This window comes from Danio rerio, chromosome 12 (assembly GCF_052040795.2).
Source record: "Danio rerio strain M-AB ecotype USA chromosome 12, GRCz13ab, whole genome shotgun sequence".
NCBI lineage: Eukaryota > Metazoa > Chordata > Actinopteri > Cypriniformes > Danionidae > Danio > Danio rerio.
This window is the reverse complement of record NC_141032.1, coordinates 30,317,094-30,343,743: the sequence shown is the minus strand read 5'-3', so window position 1 is coordinate 30,343,743 and position 26,650 is coordinate 30,317,094. Positions and strand designations below refer to the sequence as shown.

Here is a 26,650-nt window from a genome sequence, read left to right as displayed (position 1 = left end):
ACTACTGTAACCTCTTCATGGCAGATTGACGGTGTAAATGAGGCCTGTGGAGAGCCGAGGGGCCGCAGGGTACCAATACCCTGGAGCTCTCTCTCTCCATAAAGTAAATGAGTGGAGTTCAGAACTTAGAAAAAGACACCTACTGACGTTTTTTGGCATACCTGAGGAAGGGCCTGCATCACAGTGTCTAGTAGAGCTCGCATTCCCACCGCCATCTTCAGTAGCTTTAGAACTGAAAAGGACAGGACAACAAGCTTGCAAACATGAGGTGTATACAGGATATAAAGGGATGCTATTTAAAGTTGCCCTATCGGGTTCTTAAACAAAACTCAGTTTAGATTAGACAGATCTAAAATAGTTCCAATATACAGTTGAAGTCAGAATTTTTAGGTCCTTTTGATTTTTTTTTTCTTTTTTAATATTTCCCAAATGATTTTTAACAGAGCAAGGAAATTTTCACAGAATGTCTGATAATATTTTTTTCTTCTGGAAAAAGTCTTATTTTTTTTTTTTTTTTTTTTTTTGGGCTAGAATAAAAACAGTTAAAAATTTTTATGAACCACTTTAAGGTCAAAATTATTAGCCCCTTTTTAGCCTAATTACCCTAACATGCCTAGTTAACCTAATTAACCTTGTTAAGCCTTTAAATGTTATTTTAAGTTGTATAGAAGCGTCTTGAAACATATCTAGTCAAATATTATTTACTATTATCGTGGCAAAGAAACAATAAATCATATATTAGAAATGAGTTAATAAAACTGTTTAGAAATGTGTTGAAAGAATCTTCTCTCCATTAAACAGAAATTGTGGAAAAAAAACAAAAGTAATTTAAATTCTACAAGTGAGATGTATTATTAAAATATAGTTGAAGTCAAAATTAGTATTATGTTTTAAACATTTATTTATGTGCTTTTTGCATTTTATAAAACTACAACAAAATATAGAAGAAAGAAAAACAAAACAATACAATAATACATAAATACATTACATTAAAACACTAATCTTATGACAGAACAACCGAACAACAGAACAGAGGGACTAATGCACATGAAAGCAAAATATAATTTAGCTGGTGAGGTAATACATAAATAAAAGCAATTATAAAGTAACATTTTTCTTATATTACCAGAAAAATACATTAACCTGACCGTAGTTTTTTTTGTCAAATAATAGTTTGAGCATATTTTTTAAAAACATTATAGATTATGAATAGTGTATATCCGTTACACTCAATCAAAATAATTACTTTTGTCGTGTCAAATATCTCCAGTTTATCGGTCTAAATTATTAACCCTCCTTAAACATTTCCCAAATGATGCTTAACAGAGAAATGATTTTTTCACAGCATTTGCTCTAAAAATTTTAAGGTCCATATTATTAGCCCCCTTAAACATTATTTATTCAATAGTCTACAGAACAAACCATTGTTATACAATAACATGCCTAATTACCCTAACTTGCCTAATTAACCTTTGAGCCTTTAAATTGCACTTTAAGTGTATTTTTATAGTAGTATTTAGAGAATTATCTAGTACAATATTATATGGCAAATTATTACCATAAAAAAATTAAAATTATTATTATTATAAATTAGTAAAATTGACTTGAACTGTGTCATCAATTTTAAGATTTGCTATTAAAAAGATGGAAAATAATAAAATAAAGTAATTACATATTAAAATATAAAGCTTGTTGAAATGACAATTTTTACATTATTGAACACATATTTGAAAATGTAATCCATTGATGCAATTGTGTGAAACAGAAATAGTGTATAACTTTAGAAATGTCTTCAGTATAATTTGATGTATTCGTTCTAAATAAAAATGGTTGTCCTAAATGTACATATATTAATCTTCATCTCGGTTCATAGCTAATACAACCTGTATATAATGTTCAAAGTTAATAACTTATATAAGTATCCTGCACTTTCTGCTATTGCACTCCTGGTTAGATCTAAACTGTATTTCGCTGCTTTGTACTTGTACATGTGGAATGACAATAAAGTTGAATCTAATCTAATCTAATCTAATCTAATCTAATATAATATAATATAATATAATATAATATAATATAATATAATATAATATAATATAATATAATATAATATAATATAATATAATATAATAATTTTGATATGTCAAATTAATAAAAATATATTATTTAAATCTTGACAAATCTGGCCTTCAAAACAATGCTGTGACTCTTTTTAATAAAGCAATAAATGTGCACACAATAAGCAGTGTTCCTGTAAAAACAGCCAGTGGAATTTGTTTTGTAAGTTTCACAGTGGTCAGATCACGAAGCATGTTATTATTGGGGTCATGCTCCACACACACACTGCTTAAATGATGCTCATGAGGAGGAGAAGCCCCTCTTCTTAATTGCAATCATGGCCCTGAGTGGAGGATGTCTGTGACTTTCATTATGCTAATGTTTGTAATGTATTCACTACCATTCAAAGGTATGGTGTATAACACTATTTTTAAGCCATATCAAACTATCAAACTGTTTATTTAGCCTGGACTTATCTTATAATACATGTTTCTATATTTTGAAAAATATTCATAATATTATTTTAGTTCGCAGTCTTAAATTGTAATAATTTTTTTTACAAACTGTAATATTTCACAGTTTTAAATCAAATTAATAAATTGTTTATTACTATTTTAATGTTTTTATAATTTTAAAAATTAAAAAAATTAATTAATTATATATATATATATATATATATATATATATATATATATATATATATATATATATATATATATATATATATATATATATATATATATATATATATATATTTATTTATCAATATCACTAATGAGTTTAGTATATTTTACAATGTAATAATTTATATATATGATAATATGGCAGTGGCATAATGACAGTCAAAAGCATCAGCCACTCACAATCATGATTGCAGTTAAGCAAAGTCTGAATGAATCAAGAAGGCTGAATCCACAACACACACACATACAGTAAACACACACACCTGATGAGAACACAGACATCTGAGCAGGTGTGTTTGCTTGGCCATTTCTGCTGAGGGAATAATCAATAAAGACTCTCCCAGCAGCTCTTTCATTAGAGGAAGAAAAATCGGTCCAAGAAGGCAAGCATGTGTGTGTTATGTGTAAGAAATAAGAAGAGAAGAGAATTTCTCATTCCAGCCATCTGGACTCTTTCTCCACAGACTCCGGCTTCTGCTGAGCAGTGTGTGAAACAACAGAGTTCCCGAGGGTGACAAACACAAGCGGTTCTGATCTACTGAGGCGAGCAGGGAAGAAAAATGATGCAGAGAAGACGAACCTCGAGTGATGCGCAACACCCTCATGATGCGAATGATGGTAGGATTGATGGGAAGGGAAGCGTTGACCTCGATTTCCTCCAGTGTTATGCCCATGATAGACAACAAAACAATGGCCAGATCCAACTGGTTCCATCTGTGTGAAGACACTTGATAAGTAAAAAAATATACAAAAATATATAATAATATAGAGAGAATATAAAAACTAACGTTGAACAATTGCATAGTATTTTTCAGTTTTTTTATTTGTATTTTTTTATTTAAAGACATAGTTGAAACAAAAATTATAAAAAGTGTCAACATTTACTCATTCTTCACTTCCAAACTTGTTTGAATTTCCTTTCTCTTAATACAAAAAAATTATCTTATGTAGACACTGACTTTTGTCAAATATTGATGTCAATGGTTAAATGTATACTGTATACAGTTGAAGTCAGAATTATTAGCCCCCCTGAATTATTAGCCCCTTGTATATTTTTCCCCACGATTTTTTAAGAACTCATTTCTAATAACTTATTTATTTTATCTTTGTCGTGATGAAAGTACATTATATTTGACTAGATGTTTTTGAAGACACTTCTATACAGCTTAAAGTGATATTTAAAGGCTTAACTAGGTTAATTAGGTTAACTAGGCATGTTAGGGTAATTAGGCAAGGTATTGTATAATGCTGGTATCAATACACTGGATATAAGAATTAAGAGATATAAACCTGCAAATAGCTTAAAGAGGCTAATAATTTTGACCTAAAAATGTTTTTTTTATTTATTTATTTTTTTTAATTTTTTTTTATTAAAACTGCTTTTATTCTAGCCGAAATAAAAGAAATAGAAAAATAAGTTAAATATTAGGGAAATATTTCAAAAAAGAAACCTAAAAAAATCAAAGGGGGGCTAATAGTTGTGACAGAATTCTTAAGCTATTTGCAAGTGTATATCTCTTGATTCTTATATGCAATGTTTTAATAGTCTACAGAACAAACCATCATTATACAATACCCTAACCTGCCTAGTTAACCTAATTAACCTAGTTAAGCCTTTAAATGTTTTGCCTTTGATGTTTAACAGAGCAAGGACATTTTCACGGTTTGTCTAACAATATATTTTGTTCTTCTGGAGAAAGTCTTACTTGTTTTATTTCAGCTAGAATAAAAGCAGTTTTTTAATTTTTTAAAAGCTATTTTTACATCAATATTATTAGCCCCTTAAAGCTATAGATTTTTGAAGTCTAAAGAACAAACAATTGTTATACAATAACTTGCCTAAAAAACTTAACCTGCCAAGTTAACCTAATTAACTCAGTCAAGCCTTTAAATGTCACTTTAAGCTGTATAGAAGTGTCTTGAAAAATATCTGGTCAAATATTATATACTGTCATCATGGCAAAGATAAAATAACTCAGTTATTAGAAATGAGTTATTAAAACTATTATATTTAGAAATGTGTTTAAAAAATCTTTTCTTTGTTAAACAGAAATTAGGGAGCCCTGGCACTAGTCCATTTTTGTGTAAAAAAAAAAAAGGAATTCAAAGAGGTTTGGAACAATTGAAGGGTGAGTAATTGGTGACAAAATTTCATTTTTGGGTGAACTATGCATTTAAAAGCATTAAAAAAAAACACTAAGCAATTGTCCAATGCTAATTTTTTAAATCACCAAACTGCACAAGGACTAAAAGTTAATAAAGAATCCCTTAACAACAGCAGTCACAGTTTGAAACTCAATTTCAGCAGGCAAAATATGGAAGCAATAAAAATCTGAAATGATCTAAGAAACCTAATTTTGTGAGAATAACACTAATTTGACCCTGGATGTTCCTGCTATGTTCTCAGCATGTTCATTCTCAAAAGATGGCTTCAAACTTTGCGGCTAACTTTAAATAACTTCCTCTGAGGGTCAAATATAGCACTGTCATGGGTGAAGTAGAGCCTAGAGCCAGTTTTAAGTCACCTCAATTTTCTGGGGCCCGTAGCCATCAGAGGCGTTTCATTAGATATCTGGGCAAATTGAAGTCAAATGATTCCACAAAGCATTTCTACATTTTTACCACCGACTGTGTTCACTAAGAGGTTCAGTGATCAAAGTACACCTCCATCCTTCATCCCTGTAGACATGGAGCTGCTGCATGAAAGAACTAATCAAAGTAATAGAAAGACATTTCCAATGGTGAAAATCAATAACAGTCTTAGTTTAAACTCTTAATCCTGTACTTCTTGAACAGACTTCAGAAATGTAATATAATATATAATAATATTTAACATATTATAAGTTAAAATATAATTCAGACTAAATTATATCAGCCTGATTTTGGCAAATCTGTTTGATTTAGTTCATTTGTAAACATCAAAAGGCATCAGTATGCAATAATTGATTGTATTACTGTACTGTATCTCAAACATGATATACTAAGTGTGCCAATATTGCTGACAACCAACCCTGTAATGCTTAATGAAATCCCTTTATTTCCAGTTCTCTATGGCTAGTTCAATCACATGTAACAACGAATGATGAAAAAGATTTTTTTTTTACATAGTTTATATTATTAGAATACCTTTCTACACAGCCCAACACAAACAACTTAATTAGTTCTGTTGTATGAAGACCTGGCTTCCGAAAACTAAATATGTTGTGATTGGTTAGCTGTGTGTCAGTGCATTGCGATTTGACAGCAGTAGATGGCATTTCAGTACTACCACACCCCATGCCCAAGCAACAAATCTAACTAATATGGCTGTGTATGTCAGCTATCAGAGAACTACCAATGTGATCATTAAAGGTTGACAAAACCCTTGAGTACTTTTTTTGAGATTTTAACAGATTTGTGTGTGTTGAGCATCAGTTAAGACAATGTTAGCACTTGTCAGCTGTAATTGTTGGGAAAACTGGATAATTTTGAGCTTTTGTCAGCTAATTCAAGCTTCCGTGTTTAAAATGATTTTTGGGGCGGGATCAAAATCGGCGACGTATTGCAGAAATGCAAGTGAAAAAATAATGCGTCGGTTTCACATTATTATTCATATCAGAGTTTTCTTATCCTATGAGAAGAGCCTGCTTCTTAATTATTTATGACTGCACATGCTTTCTGAAGGCCAGGCACACCTGTCAAAATCACATTCATCCACAACTCTTGACTATTTTTTGACCTAATTCAGACTTTTTGTCTTAGCATCAAGAAAAAAAATCCTGCACTTGTACATTTGAAAGTCCAATTTGAAGTTTTTCTAACAACTGTCAGTTTGCATTTTGACTTTATGTTGTGCAATTGCTCAAAACTAAAGTGTGGGATAAAACTGAGGCATCTACTTTTATCTAGAAGCTAATTTCTACCAAGAAATAAAAATCTCTCTATTTAAAAGAAAATATTTCTACTTCAAAACTTCCCATTTAATTTAATCAGTTGCTTACAATTTATTGGAAATTGCTAGTAAATATCACAATTCTGAAGTGTAACAATTCTGCTAATCTTTTCCCTAGTTTCAACCAATGGAAGCTCTTTGCTGAGGGATTTGCTTTAAAATCATATCAATTATGCCATGTCAAACTTCTTATTAGTATGCAAATAGCTGTTTTACATTTCCCAACACGTGGATTAGGGATCTCAAAATACATTGACATGAATTGCTCTTCATTACGCCATTAAAAGAACTTCATTTGGTCTATCAACTTCAGTAAAGGGCCTAATCCTCATATTGAGTGATAATTCAAGACTAATTAAAGGAGAAATGGATCATTCAAATTCCATATATAGAGAATATGTGTGAGTACATGTGCATATTAAAGCTGTAATGTCAGACATGTATCAGTTATCACTAATTTAAAAGAAATAAATGTCATTGATTATGCATTCTTATTGTTTAAGCCCCAGGGAGAGTGATTTAGAAGGGTTTCTTTTACCAAAACCACACGGATATAAATTTGGTTCTTGTTTTCCACCACAGACGCCAGAGCATTCAGTCGTCAATGTGCTTCTGACAGTCTGTGGCAAACCAAAGAATCTCAAAGCTGTGATATCATTTCAAAGGATGTGGCTTTAGGACTGCTAAGAAAACCTTTTCACTCACTCACCCATACACACACACACACACACACACACACACACACACACACACACACACACACACACACACACAAAATCACAATAGAACCACTGAAGTATCTATGAGAATGGCTTTTTAGCATAGTTGGTTTGGATTTTGCTGTAACTTGTGAGAAGGTCATGTCTACTACCTGTCCTTGAAGAAGCGGCGAAATCCAAAAGCAACAAGTTTGAAGATGGACTCCAGCACAAATATGACTGTGAAGATGTAGTTACAGATCTTTAGGGAATCGCTCAAAACCTGTTCAAGAGAATGCAACAGTAAAAGTACAGAAGTGACAAAGCTTACAGCAAGCATATATCAACCACTTCAGAACAATAAATCAATTACAAAAACTGTAGTCTATGAATGGCTGAACAACACGCCCTAAGCAGATTTTGTTCATCAGTGGAAAAGATGGAGAGTTATTGAAAGAGGCTAGATAAGCAGAGGGTAATTGCTTATAATTATCTGTCATTCAGATTTTGACAGTGAGTGAACATTGACAGAGAACTGGCCTTCTCTCACCCAGCACAGTAATTAAGGGCAGGCTAACTGTGATGATGCTTAAGAAAATCAATTGATTCTGTTGACGGAGTGAGCGTGTAAGTGGTCAAAGCCTAACAATCCTCTTTGCTCCACTTCCTCCAAGATTGTGTGGGCCACCGAGGCTCTAATTAAAACAGATTGCTATTTTTAGCTTGAGGTGAGGTTACAGACCTCCATTAATGATGGGTGAAAACCCTGAAAAACATCCTTATGTAGTTGACTGATGATGGGGATAATAAACACAGATTTTGATATGACCACAGATAAGATACAAAACTATTAAATAAAATTTTGATTGGAGAAGATATAAGCCTTTTTTTGCTATTTCTGTAGAGAATTTTGTAAAGAATCTGCAGATTTATTCAGAATTATTTTGGGAGTATAGTAACTAAAAGCTTAATATATGAATTCAAAAAATGTTAAAAGTAATAAAATAAGCTTTTAAACTTTTATTTAATGGTTACAATGCATATCCATCTAGATCCACTTATTTGGTAAACAAAGCAAGTATATATCATATAATATATCTACTAAAAGACAGAAAATATTACTTTACAACCCTTATTGCAAATAAATCAAATGCACACTTTCATATTAGTCGAAATTATTAATAAAATGAATAAAAAAATTAATAAATATAAATTTACACACATTTACACAATTAAATAAATAGACTAAATGATGGGCTAAAAATCTGCTGAAATCTGAAAGATTCTGTGTGGTCCTACTACTACCAACTAACTAACTAACTAACTAACTAACTAACTAACTAACTAACTAACTAACTAACTAACTAACTATTTATTCATTTATTTGTTTATTTATTTATTTATCATGCCGACCTTGTTTTTATAAATATTTACTATTTTAACTGTACAATATATTATGCTACTTATATTATGTACAGCTATAAAAACAATTCGAAAAAAATTTGATATTATAATTTACAGTATTTGAGTAAATTAAAAACATATATATTCAGTAATTAGAGTTGAAATAACTTCCGAATATAGAAAAAACATGTTGTCACTTAGAGAAATTGTTGCATTAAATAAAATGGTGGGATGTGTTTTTAGAGTTTAAATTCAATATTAATGTTTTAACAACAATAACAGTGTTTGTTTAAATATGTTTAATTAAATACAAAAGTAAATGTTGGAATAGCAGATTTTAATTTATTTTATTTTGTATTTGAAAATTGGAATAAAATTATACCACACCTATAGAACAGCACACTTGACTCAAACTGTAAATACTTAATAAATGTAGTAAATTAAATCTAATACTAATCTAATACTTTAATAAAAAATCAGCTTTTATATAAACAATATCCGAAAACATATATAATATATAAAAGAATAGAAATATTAGAATTATAATAGAGATATTTAATCGAAACAATATTTCACAATAAATTATACAGATTTTTTTTTACTTGCCTTAAATATTTAAATTAAATAATAAATTATTTTTTTTTATTCCTTTTTAAAATAACTTAGCTACATGTGCCTTTAAAAATAACTACAGAATTATTAAAGTATAGAAGTATTTTGCTAGCAAAAATACCTTTGTTCTTTTCTACCTTTTTTTTTTTACTCTTTACAACTCAGCGATGTACAGAAATTCTGTCTAAACTCCCAGAGCTTGTCTGCGAACTCATATTATTGTTTTAGTCCTCTATTGAATATTCAAAAATTGTCTCTGTAGTGTCATGTGGGAATATGCATTCATTTCAGTGTGTACACTACACTGTGGTTTATTTTGGTGAGACATTGCTCTCATAAGAATTCGTTACACAGGCAACTGTATAACATGTATCGGAGCAGCACAATGAGAGAGCAAATAAAGCATAATAAATAAAGCAAAACTATATTCTCACCATAATATAATCAAAAGACAGTACAGACAAAAAAGTGTATAAACATTAACTGCCTAATCAGCAAATATTTTGCAGAGCCACAATGTGAAAAAGGGAAAGATGAATGTACATCAACATTGTTTGAAGAACCAGAGAGTTCATTTTCTTAAAGCAAGACACCACAGGAGAAAAGCTGTAATGCACCTCAATATTAAAACCCCAAGTTCTGTTATATATATATAATATTTTAGAAGAATATACTTTTGCCTAATTTGGCTGCTTTTAAACAACATTTCTATTAACAAAAATGCATTTTTTTTGCCTATACATGATTTTCTTGATAGAAATAGATTCCCAAAATCAGCTCAGTAAAACTTGTTCACAGTAAAGACTCCAAAAAGTCACAAAAGGCTTTTAAAAATTCATAATAAGTGTGAACCTGAAAATTAACCTTAACTTAGAAAAGTAAAGTTCGTAGACAAACTTTATGGTGGCTTGAGAAAGCCTAGTCTAAAATTTGAAGTTTAAATCATTGAAATATTTTTAAGAAGTTTGATCAGATGGCATAGATAAAGACATATATGTTAGCATGTTTCTAGGATGAATCTGCATGTTTCTTGCTAGTTGGTGGATAGGAGATTCTGAATGTTTGCTATGGTGTTGCTAAATAGTTGCTAGAGCGTTCTGAATGGTTGCTAAGGCATTGCTAAGGTGTTCTGAGTGGTTGCTAAAGTGTTGCTAAGTGGTTGCTGGAATGTTTTGAGTGGTTGCTAGGCAGTTGCTAAGGCATTGCTAGGTGGTTGCTAAGGTGTTGCTAGGGTTTTCTGAGTGGTTGCTAGGTGGTTGCTAAGGCGTTATTAGGTGGTTGCTAAGGTGTTGATATGGAGTTGCTAGGCGCATACTAGGGTGTTCTGAGTAGTTGCTAGGCGGTTGCTAACATAAATTAGCATGGTTCTAGTATGAATTAGCATGCTGCTAGCATTTTTCTAGTATAAACTATCAGGTTGTTAGCATTTTGTATGACTTAGCCTGTTGCTAGTATATTTATAGTATTAATTAGCATGCTGCTAGTATGAATAGTATGTTTGAACAAAATTAATTAGTATGTTTCTAGTATGAAGTTGTATGTTGTTCAATCACAGTTTTTTTTTTACAATTGAAGTCTATGGGACAGTTGCTAGGGTGCTGTCAGTGGTTGCTAGGGTGTGGCTAGAAAGTCAAAAGTTTGTCAGTTATTTGCAGATTGGTAGTTTGAGTTAAAAGAGCACAACTGTAGGCCTTTATGACAGCCTGGTGCAAAGTTATCAGGTCACAAAGTTTGGTGTAATGTTAAGTCAACAGAAATTTTCTGAAATTTCCAGGTCAGATTTTGGAAAACCGTATGCTGGAAAAATAAAGCAACTTAATTCAGTATAGTTTAGAGGTTTGAGTAAGTTTGGTGGTTGTAGTATGAATGGACTATGAGAAGATGCGTTTTTAAAATCGTCTAAGACGGAAGAATAATAGGTTTATGTAGTATAACAGTATGTTAGCTTTCTTAAGCCACCATAATTATCCATTTGTTAAGAGTGACGTCATGTGAAGCGGCTTCCGGGTCCAAGTGCAACATCAAACTATATGGGAAGACTCATCAAATGGTTATATAAACTACAAAGCGATGTAATACTTTCGAAAATCACAATCGCAATGTATATGTTATGTATATAATTAGTGCAATGTTGCAAGTTTGTATGTAACCAATCAACAGGGAAAGTGTGGTGCAAATGATTAGCTTATTGTTTATTTTATTTTTATCCTATCCACACTGCAGTGTCTTGCTTTACTGAAATATGATTTCACTGCATGATCTGCATTATCACTGCTGGCTTTCCAAGAAGTGCTACCTTTGGTTGGTGGTAGTGCTCCATAGACATGGTGATGACATTGAGGGCGATGACGATGGTGATGAACAGGTCCAGATACTGGCTCTTGCACATGTTGTAGATGAGACGTCGTGTTGGGCAGTAATCGGAGTAAAAGGGTTTACTCTGGGCTTCTGAAGAATCATGGGAACATGGAGGAAGCATGAAAGAACCATACTGAAACAAACATTTCGTACACACTCATCCTCACACCGAGAACAAGAAGAGGAAAGGGAAAGAACCAGTGGACAAGAGAAGACGCTAAGAGACAGAATGTGTTGTATGTGTAAAAGTTCACCCAGAAATGAAAATTTATAGATGTGTCCCCTTTAGTTTTTCCAAACCAATTTGAACAGACAGAACTCATTATAAAGATTAGGGCCTTGAGCTTTGAGTGTATAGATGCACTATAGAGTTGTCATAAAAATACTTTTTGTGTTGCACTATGTCCTAACATCCAGACAAGATGTTGTAATATCATTGCCTTGAAATGATAAGGTTCTATCTGCGTTCTAAATGATTGAGATATTGAGCTACAAAGAGTTTTCATTCCATATGGCAAACAAAATGTGTGTAACAGTTCTCTTACATACATTAAAATGACAGAGAACCTAAATGTACTCTAAATGTAAATGATCGAAATTATCTTCAATTTGCAAGTTGGGGTAAAATAAACAGGGCAAATGCACATAAAATATTTTAATTTAAAAAAGTCATTATTCGCTTGGAATTATAATATTTTATCTAGCAGATCATTAATTGAAGCATTACTTTTCAAGAAATAACCTCAGCCTGCTTATTATTTAGTTTAAAAAAATAAAATTAGTGTTGTAACTGTGTTGAAAAAAAAGTTATTTTTTGCTTTCTATAACATTAATTTATTGTTTTAAGATTAATATTTTTTTCTTGTTCAAATTAAGCATACAAGGCTGTGCTAAATATTTTGTACAGTGCAGCTGTTACTTTTTTATGTGATTAATAGGGTAACATTTATTGTTGAAATTAAGAAAAAAAAACAAAACAAACAAACTTATATGGAGTTTAGACTGCTGTCCTTGACAAGGTTGTCTATAAAATAGTCGATAGGGAGGTTTCTTCTCAATTTTGTGTGGCGCAGCATTATTTAGTCGATTCTGATTTTGGGTTTCTTTCCCGCTGTCAACAGAACAGTCCGAAGGAATGACAAAAAAAGCTGAATCCTGATTGGTCCTCATGCGTGCTTTCGAAATGCTGATTGGCTCACAGGAAGAGCCTTATAGAGCCAAGCTAGAATTTGACTTTGTAGATTAAACCTTTTTTGTTTTTTTAAATAAAAAGCCTTAAAACATAAACAACTTATTTAAAATAAAATCACATAATGTAAATACATTGTATTTTATAAGAATATGTGGATAACTCAATTTTGACAAAAATGTCAGTTAGAACCTTATCATTCTAAGGTGATGATATAAAAATAATGATAATAATAATAATTAGTATACTGTTTTTTAAGTTAAAGTCAGAATTATTAGTCCCCCTTAGAATTTCCTTTCTTTTTTATATAACTTATTATTTATTATACAATAACTTGCCTAATTACCCTAACCTGCCTAGTTAACTTAATTAACCTAGTTCAGCCTTTAGATGTCACTTTAAGCTGAATACTAGTATCTTGAAAAATATCCAGTCAACTATGAAGCATTGTCATCATGGCAAAGATAAAATAAATCAGTTATTAGAAATGAGTTATTAAAACTATTATGTTTATAAATGTGTTGAAAAAGTCTTCTCTCCATATAAATTGGGGAAACAAATAAATAGGGGGGTTAATAATTCTGACTTCAACTGTACATCACAGAAATCGTGAAAACTGTTAAAAAACAATTGTCAAATTTAATGGCAGATTAGCAAAGAAACTGTGATTTAGATGGACAAAATGCCTTTTATTGCATTTTACAGAGTCACATATTGTTAGGACAAGGTGTTATACTCAAAAATGTTTGAAAACTCATACTTTTAGCAACATTTCATTTGTAAAATAATCCATTGTACTATGTCAATAACATTAAATACATAAAGATCTGTTTAGTGGTCCACAGGTTTACCGTTTACCACAGCAGTTACCGTGTCCAGTTGAATATTTACTTTCAATTAGAACTTTTTTGTGCATCAACACACATTCAGTTTCAAAACATAATGTATTGCACAAGCTGTATAATTTTTATGTAATAGTGTTTTTCTGAAGCTTTAAAAAAATCCCCAATTTAAATAGCATCAAAGATATTCCTACAGGTAAATTAAACTAAATAAGGGCAAGTGCAAGACATCCTTTTCATTTTTGTGTGAACTTCTCCTGTTTCTGTGATCTGTTCCAAATACCAGATCAAAGGCAGACTGAGGGTCCACGGTGACCAAAATCTGCTCACTCAGAGACACCTCCATAAAACAAACCCCTATTCCATCATAGCCTTTCTAATGAGATTCCCAGAGACATAAAAGAAACTCCTTTCCACAAGGACAGACTTGTGCAAATGCTTAGTTTTGCTGATCCGTTTCTATTCTCTGTGTTTTGTGAGGACAGAGAGGACTGGAGGGATGGCAGAGCAGTGGGGGGCCGGGGGGGCTTATCATCCCTAAACACGGACAGGACTGTGAGCGGCAGCTGTGTTCCCTGTGGTCCCGTCAGCCCATTAGGCAGGCTTTTCCTGGCACAAGCCACTGGGCCGAAGGAACAGGTGCTGCATTCAACCTTTCCTTTTTGTATATATATATACATAATGGAGCCACATCAGCAGTATTTATTTAATCACGGAGCTGCTCCCCACTGGATAGTGAATACAAGTATGACTCATCTACAACATGTCCAAATTATTTGCTTGTTAAAGTTGATGTGAGTAATTTTTTGGATGTTAATCTCAGTTTAACATTGAAAGATTTCTGTAAGCCATTGTCTAAATTTGGTATTACACACAGTATAGACTTTGCTTCTGTGTAGTAGTTTTGTAATATTTATTATTAATAACAATAGCGTGCTACATTTATATACTGAGTTTATTTTTTAGAACTTTCGCTTTTTTTGACAATTTCAATATACTTTTAAAAGTTTTCTAACAAGCTTTAAGTTTATATAATTCAGTTTTCGTCTCACGATACAGTACATGTACTACAGTATTCATTCATTCATTGTCCGCCAGCTTAATCCCTTACTTATCAGGGGTTGCCACAGCGGAATGAACTGCCAACTATTCCAGCACATGTTTTACACAGAGGATGCACTTTTTTACGCAGAGCTGCAACCCAGTACTGGAAAACACCCATACGCACTCATATTAACACAAACATACATGGGTACAATTTTCTTTGCCCAATTCACTTATAGTGCATGGCTTTGGAATGTGGACGAAACTGGAGCACCCAAAGTAAACCCACAGGAACATGAGGAAAACATAAAAACTCTACATAGAAATGCCAAGTTGGCTCAGCCGGGACGCCGTGACCTTCTTGCTCTGAGGCAACAGTGCTAATCACTGAGCCACCGTGCCACCCCATACTACAGTATTTAATATTAAAAATAACTTTTTATAGTTTACAATTACTTCAGGGTGTCAATGTGGCGCAGTTGGTAGCGCGATCGCCTCACAGCAAGAAGATAGCTGGTTCATTCATATTTTGGCGGAGTGCTTTGGGTCATTGTGCTGCTGGAAAATGCTGCATTCACCTTTCCCTCTATCCCGACTAGTCTTCCAGTTCCTGCTGCTGAAAAACATCCCCACAGCATGATGCTACCACCACCGTGCTTCATTGTAGGGATGGTATTAGCCTGGTGATGAGTGGTGCCTGGTTTTCTCCAACCGTAACGCTTGCCATTCACTCCAAAGAGTTCCATTTCAGTCTCATCAGACCAGAGAATTTTTTTTTTTTTTGGGTCTGAGAGTCCTTCAGATGCCTTTTGGCAAATTCCTTACTAAGGAGTAGTTTTCGTCTGGCCACTCTACCATACAGGCCTGATTGGTGGATTGCTGCACAGATGGTTGTCCTTTTGTAAGGTTCTCCTCTCTTCACAGATGAACGCTGGAGCTCAGACAGAGTGACCATTGGGATATTGATCACATCCCTGACTAAGGCCCTTCTCCCCCAGATCACTCAGCTTAGATGGCTTCTCTAGGAAGAGTCCTGGAGGTTCCAAACATTCTCCACATAGAGATGATGGAGGCCCCTGTGCTCAGTGGATTTTTTATTTTTTTTTCTGTAACCTTCTCCAGCCTTGTGCCTCAAGACAATTCTGTATCGGAGGTCTACAGACAATTCCTTTGTCTTCATGCTTGGTTTGTGCTTTGACATGCACTGTCAACCCTGGAACCTTATATAGACAGGTGTATGCCTTTTCAAATCATGTCCAATCAACTGAATTTACAACAGGAGAACTCTTAATCTGCTGAAACATATCAAGAATAATCAAGAATAATAAAACTAAGAAGAATATATCTTTGTTCAATTTAGAGGCTATGAATACTTATGTACATGTGATTTTTCAGGTTTTTTATTTTTAATAAATTTGCAACAATTAAAAAAAAAATTCACATTGTCATCATGGGGTATTGTGTGTAGAATTTTGAGGACATAAATAAATTCATCCATTTTGGAATAAGGCTGTAACATAAAAAATGTGGAAAAAGTAAAGCGCTATGAATACTTTCTAAATGCACTGTAACCAGTTATTCTCAAATCAGTCTTTTATTAATTTTTTATTAATATTTATTTATTTATTTATTAAAATGAGCAAAACTAAGATGTAACAACTGGTTTTACTGCGTTTTCACATTTGCCTAGTTTGGACTTGCCACTTGCTAGCAACTGTTACTTTTAAAGCTTTGCAATCCATGAGGTAATGAAACTTAAAATCGATATTTTGTGGGAAGTTAAGCACCTTTTAAACAAACAGCGTAACGCACAACTAACTGAATGTTACTTCAAAATAATCCCCAGATCAGCATGTGAGGGTTTAATCTACAACCGATTGGATGTACATTAAATCTTAAACCTGCATGTGATGTATGTAAGGTCACTCTAGTGCAAGTTTTCAGGATGAGATGCCAGCAATGCCGGTTCTGCGGGTAATTACCAAAAGAATCTTCTAACCCATCTGGTTTTAATTCCACTAATTGGAGCCATGCTCCCGTTGTTTTTCAAATGTGCTGACTCGGCATTACCTCCACTTCATAATGTACAACTTATGAATCTTAAAAGTCCACACTTGGCTAAACATGGCCACTTTGGTAATTATTTATTTATTTACCTTATTTATGGTTATTTTTATGACTTCTAGGATCTGCGATGAGGTCGATGTTCTGCTCTTTAACCCATGTGTTCTAAATGAATTTGGGCTGCCAGACAACAGTATCCAGAGAGGAGCAGCAACTAAAACCATTCACCGGGACTGAAAACAGTTGTTGCGGAGAGACTGTCCCAGTTTCAGAGGTGCTCTATTACAGAGGACAAATGAGATGGGAACAGGTGTGTGTTCACAGCCTGGTTTTACAGTAGACAGGTCAGCTCCCATAGGACACCCCCATTCATCTGCTTCCCTCCTGCCCTCTTTAGTGAGACGCTCTCCATTTGTGCACTTTCATTCAAAAAAAGTCTTTGGTTATTAAAACAAAACTAATTTTTTTGGTCATATTGCTTATTTAAATTCCAGTGAAAAAAGACTAAATAAGTGACAAAGGGAAAGCTGTCTCTATTACTGGATGTAATGAGTACTGCGCAGAGTTTAAGGAAACACTTATTTCAGCTAGCTTTGCATTAGAACTTATTTTAAAAAAAAATAAATAAATAAATAAAAATAGGGGGAAAGTGAAGATCTTGGCATCGTCCTTATGGAAAATGGATTGAACTTTTGTTTCCTACTGGCAGCGGTGCCACTGATGTCATGCCACTGCAATGGGTCCAGCTAACATCCACATCAGCCAAATCCGCTTCAACAGAATTTAAAGTGAGGGAAAATGGATCAAAACTATTTTTAACCAACACGAGAAGAATGAAATAGCAGTGGGGAATGTGGGACCTCTCCATCTCTGTCTCTATTTTTGTGGCACAAGCTAATGATACCATGACTATGATTTAATGAGACATTCTTTGCTTAGATGGCGATTTTAGCCCATTCCAATTTCATCTATGAATACTAGAGGACAACGGCCAGATTATCGACTGAGAAAATTGAAGGTTTTGGGCAACATTTGAATAAAGCCACAAGACTCTGGTTGCCCACCAGTCCTGCATATGCTAACTTTTGAAACTCAACGCAATACTCATTAGGTCAAAATAAGCAGGGTGAGACAACAAATCTCTTGGCCTTCTCATCCCACTGAGACTTCATGCTGGTCTGGATGCTTTCGACTTGATTCTGGCTTTGCCGCAGCTCACGTGCACTTGAAGAAAGAAAGCACTTCAAATAAACTTCAGGATTTGGAACTCTGGACCCCATAAAATTATTTACTGATGGAAAGTGCAGAAAAAACACTTTTTAATATTTGCAAAAAGCATAATACTGATGGATCCATCATTAAAATGAAAAAGTTAGGAAAGAGTTTTGACTTGTTTCTTTTTGAAAGTAGTCTTCTTCTAACAGAGCCTTTGATTTTTACACCAAAAATGTAACAAAGTAGTACTAATATGACATTATTTATTTTATATGCTAATAATATGCTAATAAATGTTTTAATAAAGTTCATTCCTGTGAATTCGAATTTCCATCTTTACTCCAGTTTTTAGTGTCACATGATCCTTTGTAAAAATCAATGAACTATACATATATATATATATATGAAGGGTGTGCCATGGGGTACAGTGAACACGTAACACAGAAGTATAAAGTGGGCTTTAGTAAGCAGAAGAGACTTCTTTCAAAAAATATTAGCAAAGCTCTGTTTAAAATGTTTATTGGTGGTGCATAAAATAATTAAACATATTTTCAAAACTAACATTTATATATTAAATTAAATTATTCAGTCTTTAAATTTTGCACCAGAATTTTGGCAAATATCTACACCATCAACTTATCTTTTAGGAAGTCCAACGTCCCTTCGGAAATATATTAGAGAAGAGAGAGGATGTGGAAGGTGTCAATCCAAGAAATGAACCATATAGCAGCTAGAACCTCAGAAGCAAAGCCAGTTGGGAAATACAGACAAACTCTGGCCTATTATGCACATAATTTGTACTGCAAACACCATAAATAATGATAAATGATAATATAAAACAGAAAATAAGTAAATTAATGACTTATTTTTTATGGTGGTTGATGAATTTAAGTCTAATTGTAGGCAAGAATAGGGTTCTGATGTTGATATCTACGTTGAAAAACACCTATAGAGTGATATGTACACCAAATTATTGGTGATGTTAGCACTACACCACCAAGCAATGTGTCCAGATAATGTTGGGTGAAAGTCATGAGAACTGTGGGCAGTGGGAGGACTGGACTGTTATTTAAAGGAAGAGCCAGAGAAATATTCTAAAGCCTGCATGGCAAAATGTCAGACAAAAATAGAAAGGGGGGAGAAAAAAAGCAGAGATGATAAAAACAGCCATCTGAATGGGGAGACGGCAAATTGCAGCTTCATTTGGTCAAAGTCGAATGGTTTTTAATTGAGGCTGTTTTTTTACCTCCCTGAAGTGCATGGTCAATGAGTTGCTCCTAAAATAATGAGTCGATGTCTGCTGGACACACAGCTGATGCACCCAAATGTAGAAATGAGTTTGGCAGAAATGCACTGCTTGTTTGCTTTTTATTTGGCACAAAATGCTAGCAGACATCGAGTCAAAACCAACAGGAAATAACAAACTAAATGCCTTCTTACAACAGGCAAAAGAGTTAAAATATAACAAGGAAGAGGTGAAATTGGAAGCAAAACAATTATTATAAAAGAGAAAAACAAATGGAAGGGGATGGTAAAGAAAACTCTCTCACACACACACACACTAACACGGACAAACATACACTGAAGGATAGGCTAGGGTGAGAAGAAAAATACAGGCACAAACAAAATATATCATGCTGGCAGACATGGCAGACAAACCACACTTTCTTTCTGAGTCTGACTTGAGCAAGATGGGCCGTTTGAGATGGAGGCTGGTGGATGGGCAACGTGATGATGTGCAGAGAGCCGCAAGAGTGATGTCAATCTTTATTACTCAACTTTAGAGTGCCTGACAATCAAAACCTAATGCATCTCATCCAAACTCATCTGTTTGGAATGTGACAGTCAACCTCTGTTTACAGCGGTGAAGCTAAAAACAATCCCTTTTTTACTGTAGAACCACCGAATGCAAACACTGCTGGTCCAGAGAGAGTAACAACACAAAAAAATAAAAAGAAAAAAGTATCACATTCAACTTATTCTTTTCTGAACAATCTTGGAAGATGTCGCAACGCTTCATGTTATTTTCTGCTTAAGATGAATGTTTGTTTATGCTGTCGTCTGAGCTGAGGAGAAACTTAAAATAACTAAAAGTAATGATAGAAAAAAATAGCATCTTTTCAGTAACATGCTACATTTTGTGACAAAAGCTGTTTTTGTCACATTGCATTGCACATTCTGCTTTAGTAGTCAGCACAATACTCAAATGTGTTTTCCTTTGATGCTCATGCCTTTCTCCTACAGCAGTGTTCAAAAAGTGTTCAACATTTTTAAACCCTATTTGTGAGGAAGTGTGTGTATATATATATAATGTAGCTTCATTGACATTGATTACAGTATAGAGATTTTTTAAATGTTAAAAAAGTTTAATGAATGGTAAAAACACCTAGTAACACTTCAGGGTTTTTTCAGTTAGGGTTTCAATGACTGCTTTATAAAGAAAAAAAGCACAAAATCAGTATGGATGCATTAAATTAATCAAATGTGACAGGTGTTAGATGATACAAAATATTTTTGTTTGTAATAAAAGAAGAATGTAGTAAAAATGCTGTAATTCAACTTTGTCATGACAGTAATAAATGACATTTAAACATCAAAATAGTTACATTCAAATATGATTTCATGATTCTGGAGTTTTTATTTATTATTATTTTTTATTTAAAAACAAAACATACAACATACAAAAACCTAAGAGATTTATTTGCAAACATTTCAAAATGCTTACCATTTCCAAAGATGTGTATGATACTGCATGTAGCAATGCAAAGTATGCTTCAATTACTTGATTGGGTCTGTACTATACAGTATTATTATATATCATTATGAATCCGTTATTTAGTTTTTAAATAGAAACAAGGTCAAATAAACTGCAATTACTATTTTAAGAATTGATTTGGCTTAATTATTATTTTAATCAGACCTATACTGTAACAATATAAATTTGTAAGGTGTTGGAAAAACAGAAAATTATTGCTTAGCCTAAGTTAGGAAGACATTATATTGATAAATACACTTTAAAACATTAAATCAAAAGTTAACTTGATTGGACCCAAATTAAGCCAATATTAAAGTCTTCTAAAAGTTAAAGTCAAGTTTGAGTGTACTAATAAAGCAATTATGTAAAAGAGTAAAAAAAAAACAACAAATCAAAGAAATAAAAATAAAAATCTGTAGAACTGGTTACCAAATTATTTTCACTTTTGTTTTACACCATCTAAAATATTTTAGGAGTAGTAATCTTCAGTTTTTTGGGAGATAGTTTACCCAAAATTGGAATATTACTCACTATCACATGCCAAAGTCAGACCAAACCTTTATGAGTTTCTTTAGTCTGTATATATATTAGGGGTGTAACGGTTCACAAAAATCATGGTTCGGTTCGATACGATACAGTGGTGTCACGGTTCAATATGTTTTCGATACAGCAAAATAAGAAAAAAGCCAGAGGATTTCTCTGATTTTAATTTTTTTATGTATGAAAACTAACATCATAAAAGTATGACCCTGTTTTTTTTTTCTTATACTTCAAACAGGGGTTTCTACTTAGCAACAAATAAAACAAATCCTTCTTTATACTCAAAACCAAAAAGCTGCTTATAAAAAAATAAATATAATATTGTAGCAGTTAAACAAATAAAAAGAAAAGAACAATTTAGTTTTTATACGGAACTCAGTTTCAATCAATTAAGTATTTTTTTTTTAGAAAGATAAGTGTCCACCTTTTCCTCAGACAGCACAGATCTGCTTGATTTGATCACCTGCCATTTTCGGGGATCTGAAAGCAGGAATTATCTGACTGGAATGGGCTTATGAAGGAATAATGTAACGGCGCTCTATTACATTTAACATTTTCTTAAAACCCGACATTTTCACTACCGATTAAGATCTCTCAGATGTTTTTTTTTTTCCACCACTCTCTTGGTAGCGGTGATGGTGCGCGACGTATGTGAAGATCCGGGAGGCTTGGAATGTCTGAGATTACATTAACGTTACTCACCATTTTGCGAGCTAGTGTAGCGCGTGGCGTGCCTGATTGGAGTAGTTTTTGGAGGTTGGCTCTTTTGTGTCGGGGGTCCAGGGTTGCTAGGGCAACGGGGCGGAGCCAGCACGAGCAGCCAGGCCGACACAGAAGCTAGCAAGATTGCTAATGAGCGCATGCTTTAATAAAGTGATATTCTGAGTTCAAAAGCTATGTTCCACTTTTTAACATGACAGCGGGGAAGGCAGCATGCTGTCTGCCACGTCATTTGGGATGCCATGCTGAGCGTTGCTGCACTGAAAACATTATATTTTGTACTTATTCCCTTTTATCTCTTTAGATGTTAGTCTGAATTGAATCATCCGGTTCGTAATGCGTACCGAACCAAAAGTCTCGTACCGAACGGTTCAATCGGTTTAATACGAACACGCATATCGTTACTCTCTTAATATATATATATATATGTATATATATATATATATATATATATATATATATATATATATATATATATATATATATATATATTAAAGTAATCAGAAAACCTGTCACCATTAACTTCAGAAAACAAATACTATGGAAGCCAATGGTGACAGATTTGCAGCTTTCTTCAAAATATCTTTTTCGTTTAACAGAAGAAAGTCAAACAGGTTTGGAACTGGTAAACTGTAACTAAATTATCACAGAATTTTTACTTTTTAGCCAAAAGCATAAGTCTAGCATTGATTTAAGTCAATCATATCATCATAATTAGCGCACTGTAAATTTCTGTTAAATTTATGTGATGCACTTGAACCCATTTCCAATCTTGTGAAAAAAGAAAAATCACACTCGCAAAAATCATCAGAACAGCAACAAACCAGACCACACCTTTTATAGATTCTCTTAAAACTAACAAAATCCACATAGGCCAATGGCAAACACATCTACTGTATAATCACCCACTAATATATAATTTTCCAACCCAGATCACTTGTTCTGCTCAAGTGCTGCTACTTCAGCAGAATATCCGTGCCTCTTCCCCTGTTATTTTCTCTGTAAAGCTCACATGGCTTGTTGAACCACCCAGACAGCGTTACATCCCTCTCTCGTCTGCTATTTATCAAGCCTCCGCTCCAACAACATGACAAACAAGCCAGCCGAATCAGTCCCAAACTCTGAGCTCACAAAAAGATCATGTCGCACCAAAAAGGCTACAACAACTTTCACAGAAAACGTTTTAACTCCATTCTCCAGCTATTCAGTTAATAAACCCACTCCTAACCGAACGAACCATGAAGACCCATAAAGAGATTAGATGCACTTCCAGCCAAAAGGCATGAGTCTGCTGAAATGTAGGACGCCAAGTGAATTTTAAATCAGAATCGAACTGAGTTGGATGTTTCTTATGCCCTCATACTGTACGAGGTAGCAAAATATTCTTGTTAATAATTCATTTAATTTATTTATTTACTGTACTGTACTGTACGTTTCAGGAAAACACCCACCCAATACATCTCTGAATCACAAGCTGCATAAAATGTGCAATATCCAAAACAAGACGCTATCAGAATGTAAACAGATCTGATACATTAATTATCTAAAGGATCACAGCAGATCACACATCGGAGCAAAAGTAATTCTTTCAGCTGAAAACTTTACGCCATCTGCTCAATTTGGGGGGCTGTTGCTTGCCCAAGTTACATAAAGAAGACTTTGAGTCATTTTCACTTGCAGTAGGAAGAAAGGAAATGGTGTTTGGAGCTGCCAGGTTACATAAGCGACCGTGCTGCCTTCTGCTGCCAAGACTGGAGGTTACACGACACTTAGTAATTTCATTTTCTCCCTCTGTCACTCGCCGTCTCGCTGCTCCCCCTAGAAACAAGACGACAGACTACAGTATATACTAGGCTGCGAGAGATGAGAAGAAAGATAGCTAGGTCTTCTCCAGCTCCGTGCGCCTGCAGAAAGACAAATGAAATAAATGCTGAGCTCATAGTCTTCGTTAGGGTGTAATTTGGTGGTTTTCAAATAAATTAAACGCAATGAATTAATGAGTAAGCCTGTAGAAGTGTAGAATTAGAATGTCCATCATTTGTGAAGCTCGTCACATTCCAGTTCATTAATTACATGTTTAAGCTAATTAGACTGGACTTTCGGCTATGAATAATAATGTAGTTCTTTTTTGCTCATCCACCAAAAAAGGTCAGGATCCTTCTGAAAATGTTTGGCAAATTTGAGTTTTCAAATACAATGTGGTGAAACATATCTGATGAAATATTGATCCCTTCATATGGTAAGCTACTTGGGGGTGTGAGATATTTATGGTGAATTAAGTCACCTCATTTCATAATTGTTATTATTTTCATTAATGATGTGTTAACAGCTATTCCTGAGTATGTCTTTCACTTTTCAAAAAAGAATCCAAAAATTTTAAACAAAATTATAATAATAAAAAATAAAATATAATAAAAATTCTACTAATAATAAAACACTACCACTACTTCTAATAATAATAATAACAATAATAATAATAATAATAATAATAATAATAACAATAATAATAATAATAATAATAACAACTGCAAAAATGTCTGTATAGTTTGTTTTAAATAAAATATAATATAGTTAAATAATAATTTAAAACTAGCAAAAGTGTAACCTGAGCATCATTACAAATGTGATGACTTTAATTTAAAGAGCTCCTATTTTGCAGTGTAAAGATCCAACACAATCTCACTGCAATTCGTAACTTTTTCATTTAGTGGCTAATTCGTACAAATTCGTACGATCTAATTCGTACATTTTAGTACGATTTGCTCATCCCCCAATGACGGTTGGGTTTAGGGGTGGGGTTAGGTGCCACGCCTCCTTTTTAAAATTGTACAATTTCATACGACTGAATTAGCCACTAAACTGCCAAAACGTAAAATACTTACGTTTTCTCGTGAGATCAGGCTGAAAGATCATATTTCAGTTTTTGGTCCATATGAACTGTAACAGTTACTGACAAAGTCCCTATCAAAGTCTGACAAAATCCCATACATAATAGTCTCTGCTGCTCCTTCCTTTAATAGCAAATGGCCGACAAATCCTGCGTTGCAGCGTAGGTTATTGTATCAAAAATCAGAAAAATCCCCCATGCTCTGCTAGTGTCTGAAGGGAAAGGTAAGTTCACGTTTTACCAGATCCGGCACTACATATTTGGTGATGTACTGTATCAACATTGATGCATTCAGGCAAAAGATTAAAACCCAACATGATTTCTTTAGTTAACTTCAAGTTTAACTATTTCGTTAAAGAATCAATAGTTTTAAAGACGGTGTACTGTCAGATTTAAACCTCAGCTGGATGTTTTCATTTACTTGATGTTACACACTACATTTTCAAAAATGCATAATAGGGGCTCTTTAACAACCTATTTTTACAATTTAAGACATAATATTGTCTGTTATTTATTGGTCTTAAACTAAATAGTTCCAAACAAAGCCAAAAAGAGAAAAATTTTCACATCTCAGAGCAACACTGCAGCAAAATATTGTTTAATTATGAATACTGAAACAAATGCATGCCTTAAAATAGAGATATCTTCTTGAGTTAATATTACACAAACCTATTTGAAGATATTTAGTTTACATGCTAGTTTTGGAAGAGTTAAGCAGCAAAAACAAACAAAACATAAATGCTGTTAAATACAAAAACTGATTTCAAGTAATTATTAGACTGGAACATCTTAGAGTGTTTTTCTTGCTACTCTTGCCTTTGGCTTGCACAATAGGGGGGGTTGTCTGGCAAGGTTAATCTTTTGTCTTCTTTATTTATCTATTTTCTGTAATGCTGCTTTAGACAAATGAGAAAATGGTGCTATTAAAATAAATGGAATTAAATATTTACAAAGGAATAAGTAAGAAGAAGCTACTCTTTATTTAGTTAATATTTACATTACAAAGAGGAAAATACTAATTTACCTACAGTACATTTTGCAGCCTTATTGTTATCTTTTTATTGTCAAATAAAAGATTTGTTATTAAAAAGGGTTAAATGGCATAATTTATTGCAATCATTTGGACAAATAATTTCAACCCAGGCTCATTCTGAAAACGTATTGCTATATACATTTAGCAATCCGGCTTTAAGAAAGGCCACTCAACTGAGACTGCCCTGCTCTCGGTCGTGGAGGATCTCAGACTGGCTAAAGCAGACTCTAAATCATCAGTCCTCATTTTGCTGGACTTGTCAGCTGCTTTTGACACTGTCAACCACCAGATCCTGCTATCTACGATTGAGTCACTGGGCGTTGCGGGCACTGTTATACAATGGTTCAGATCTTACCTCTCTGACAGGTCATTCAGGGTGTCTTGGAGGGGAGAGGTGTCCAACCTACAGCATCTAAACACTGGGGTACCTCAAGGCTCTGTTCTTGGGCCACTTCTCTTCTCCATCTACACATCATCTCTAGGACCAGTCATCCAGAGACATGGATTCTCCTACCACTGCTATGCTGATGATACCCAGCTATACCTCTCTTTTCATCCTGATGATCCCTCTGTTCCAGCTCGTATCTCAGCCTGCCTGTTGGATATTTCACACTGGATGA

General features: G+C 33.5%; 1 protein-coding gene across 1 annotated transcript in view; it reads right to left on the bottom strand.

Annotated features, from left to right (window-relative positions):
* Nucleotides 1-26,650, bottom strand: part of cacna1g (calcium voltage-gated channel subunit alpha1 G) — a 362,705-nt gene that overhangs the window by 24,663 nt on the left and 311,392 nt on the right. Inside the window, exons 28-31 of the mRNA XM_087276432.1 lie at nucleotides 11,680-11,831; nucleotides 7,541-7,650; nucleotides 3,319-3,452; nucleotides 162-232 (exon numbers count right to left, since the gene is read on the bottom strand). Coding sequence (XP_087132558.1) covers nucleotides 162-232; nucleotides 3,319-3,452; nucleotides 7,541-7,650; nucleotides 11,680-11,831 — 467 coding nt within the window. The remainder of the gene's footprint in view (nucleotides 1-161; nucleotides 233-3,318; nucleotides 3,453-7,540; nucleotides 7,651-11,679; nucleotides 11,832-26,650) is intronic.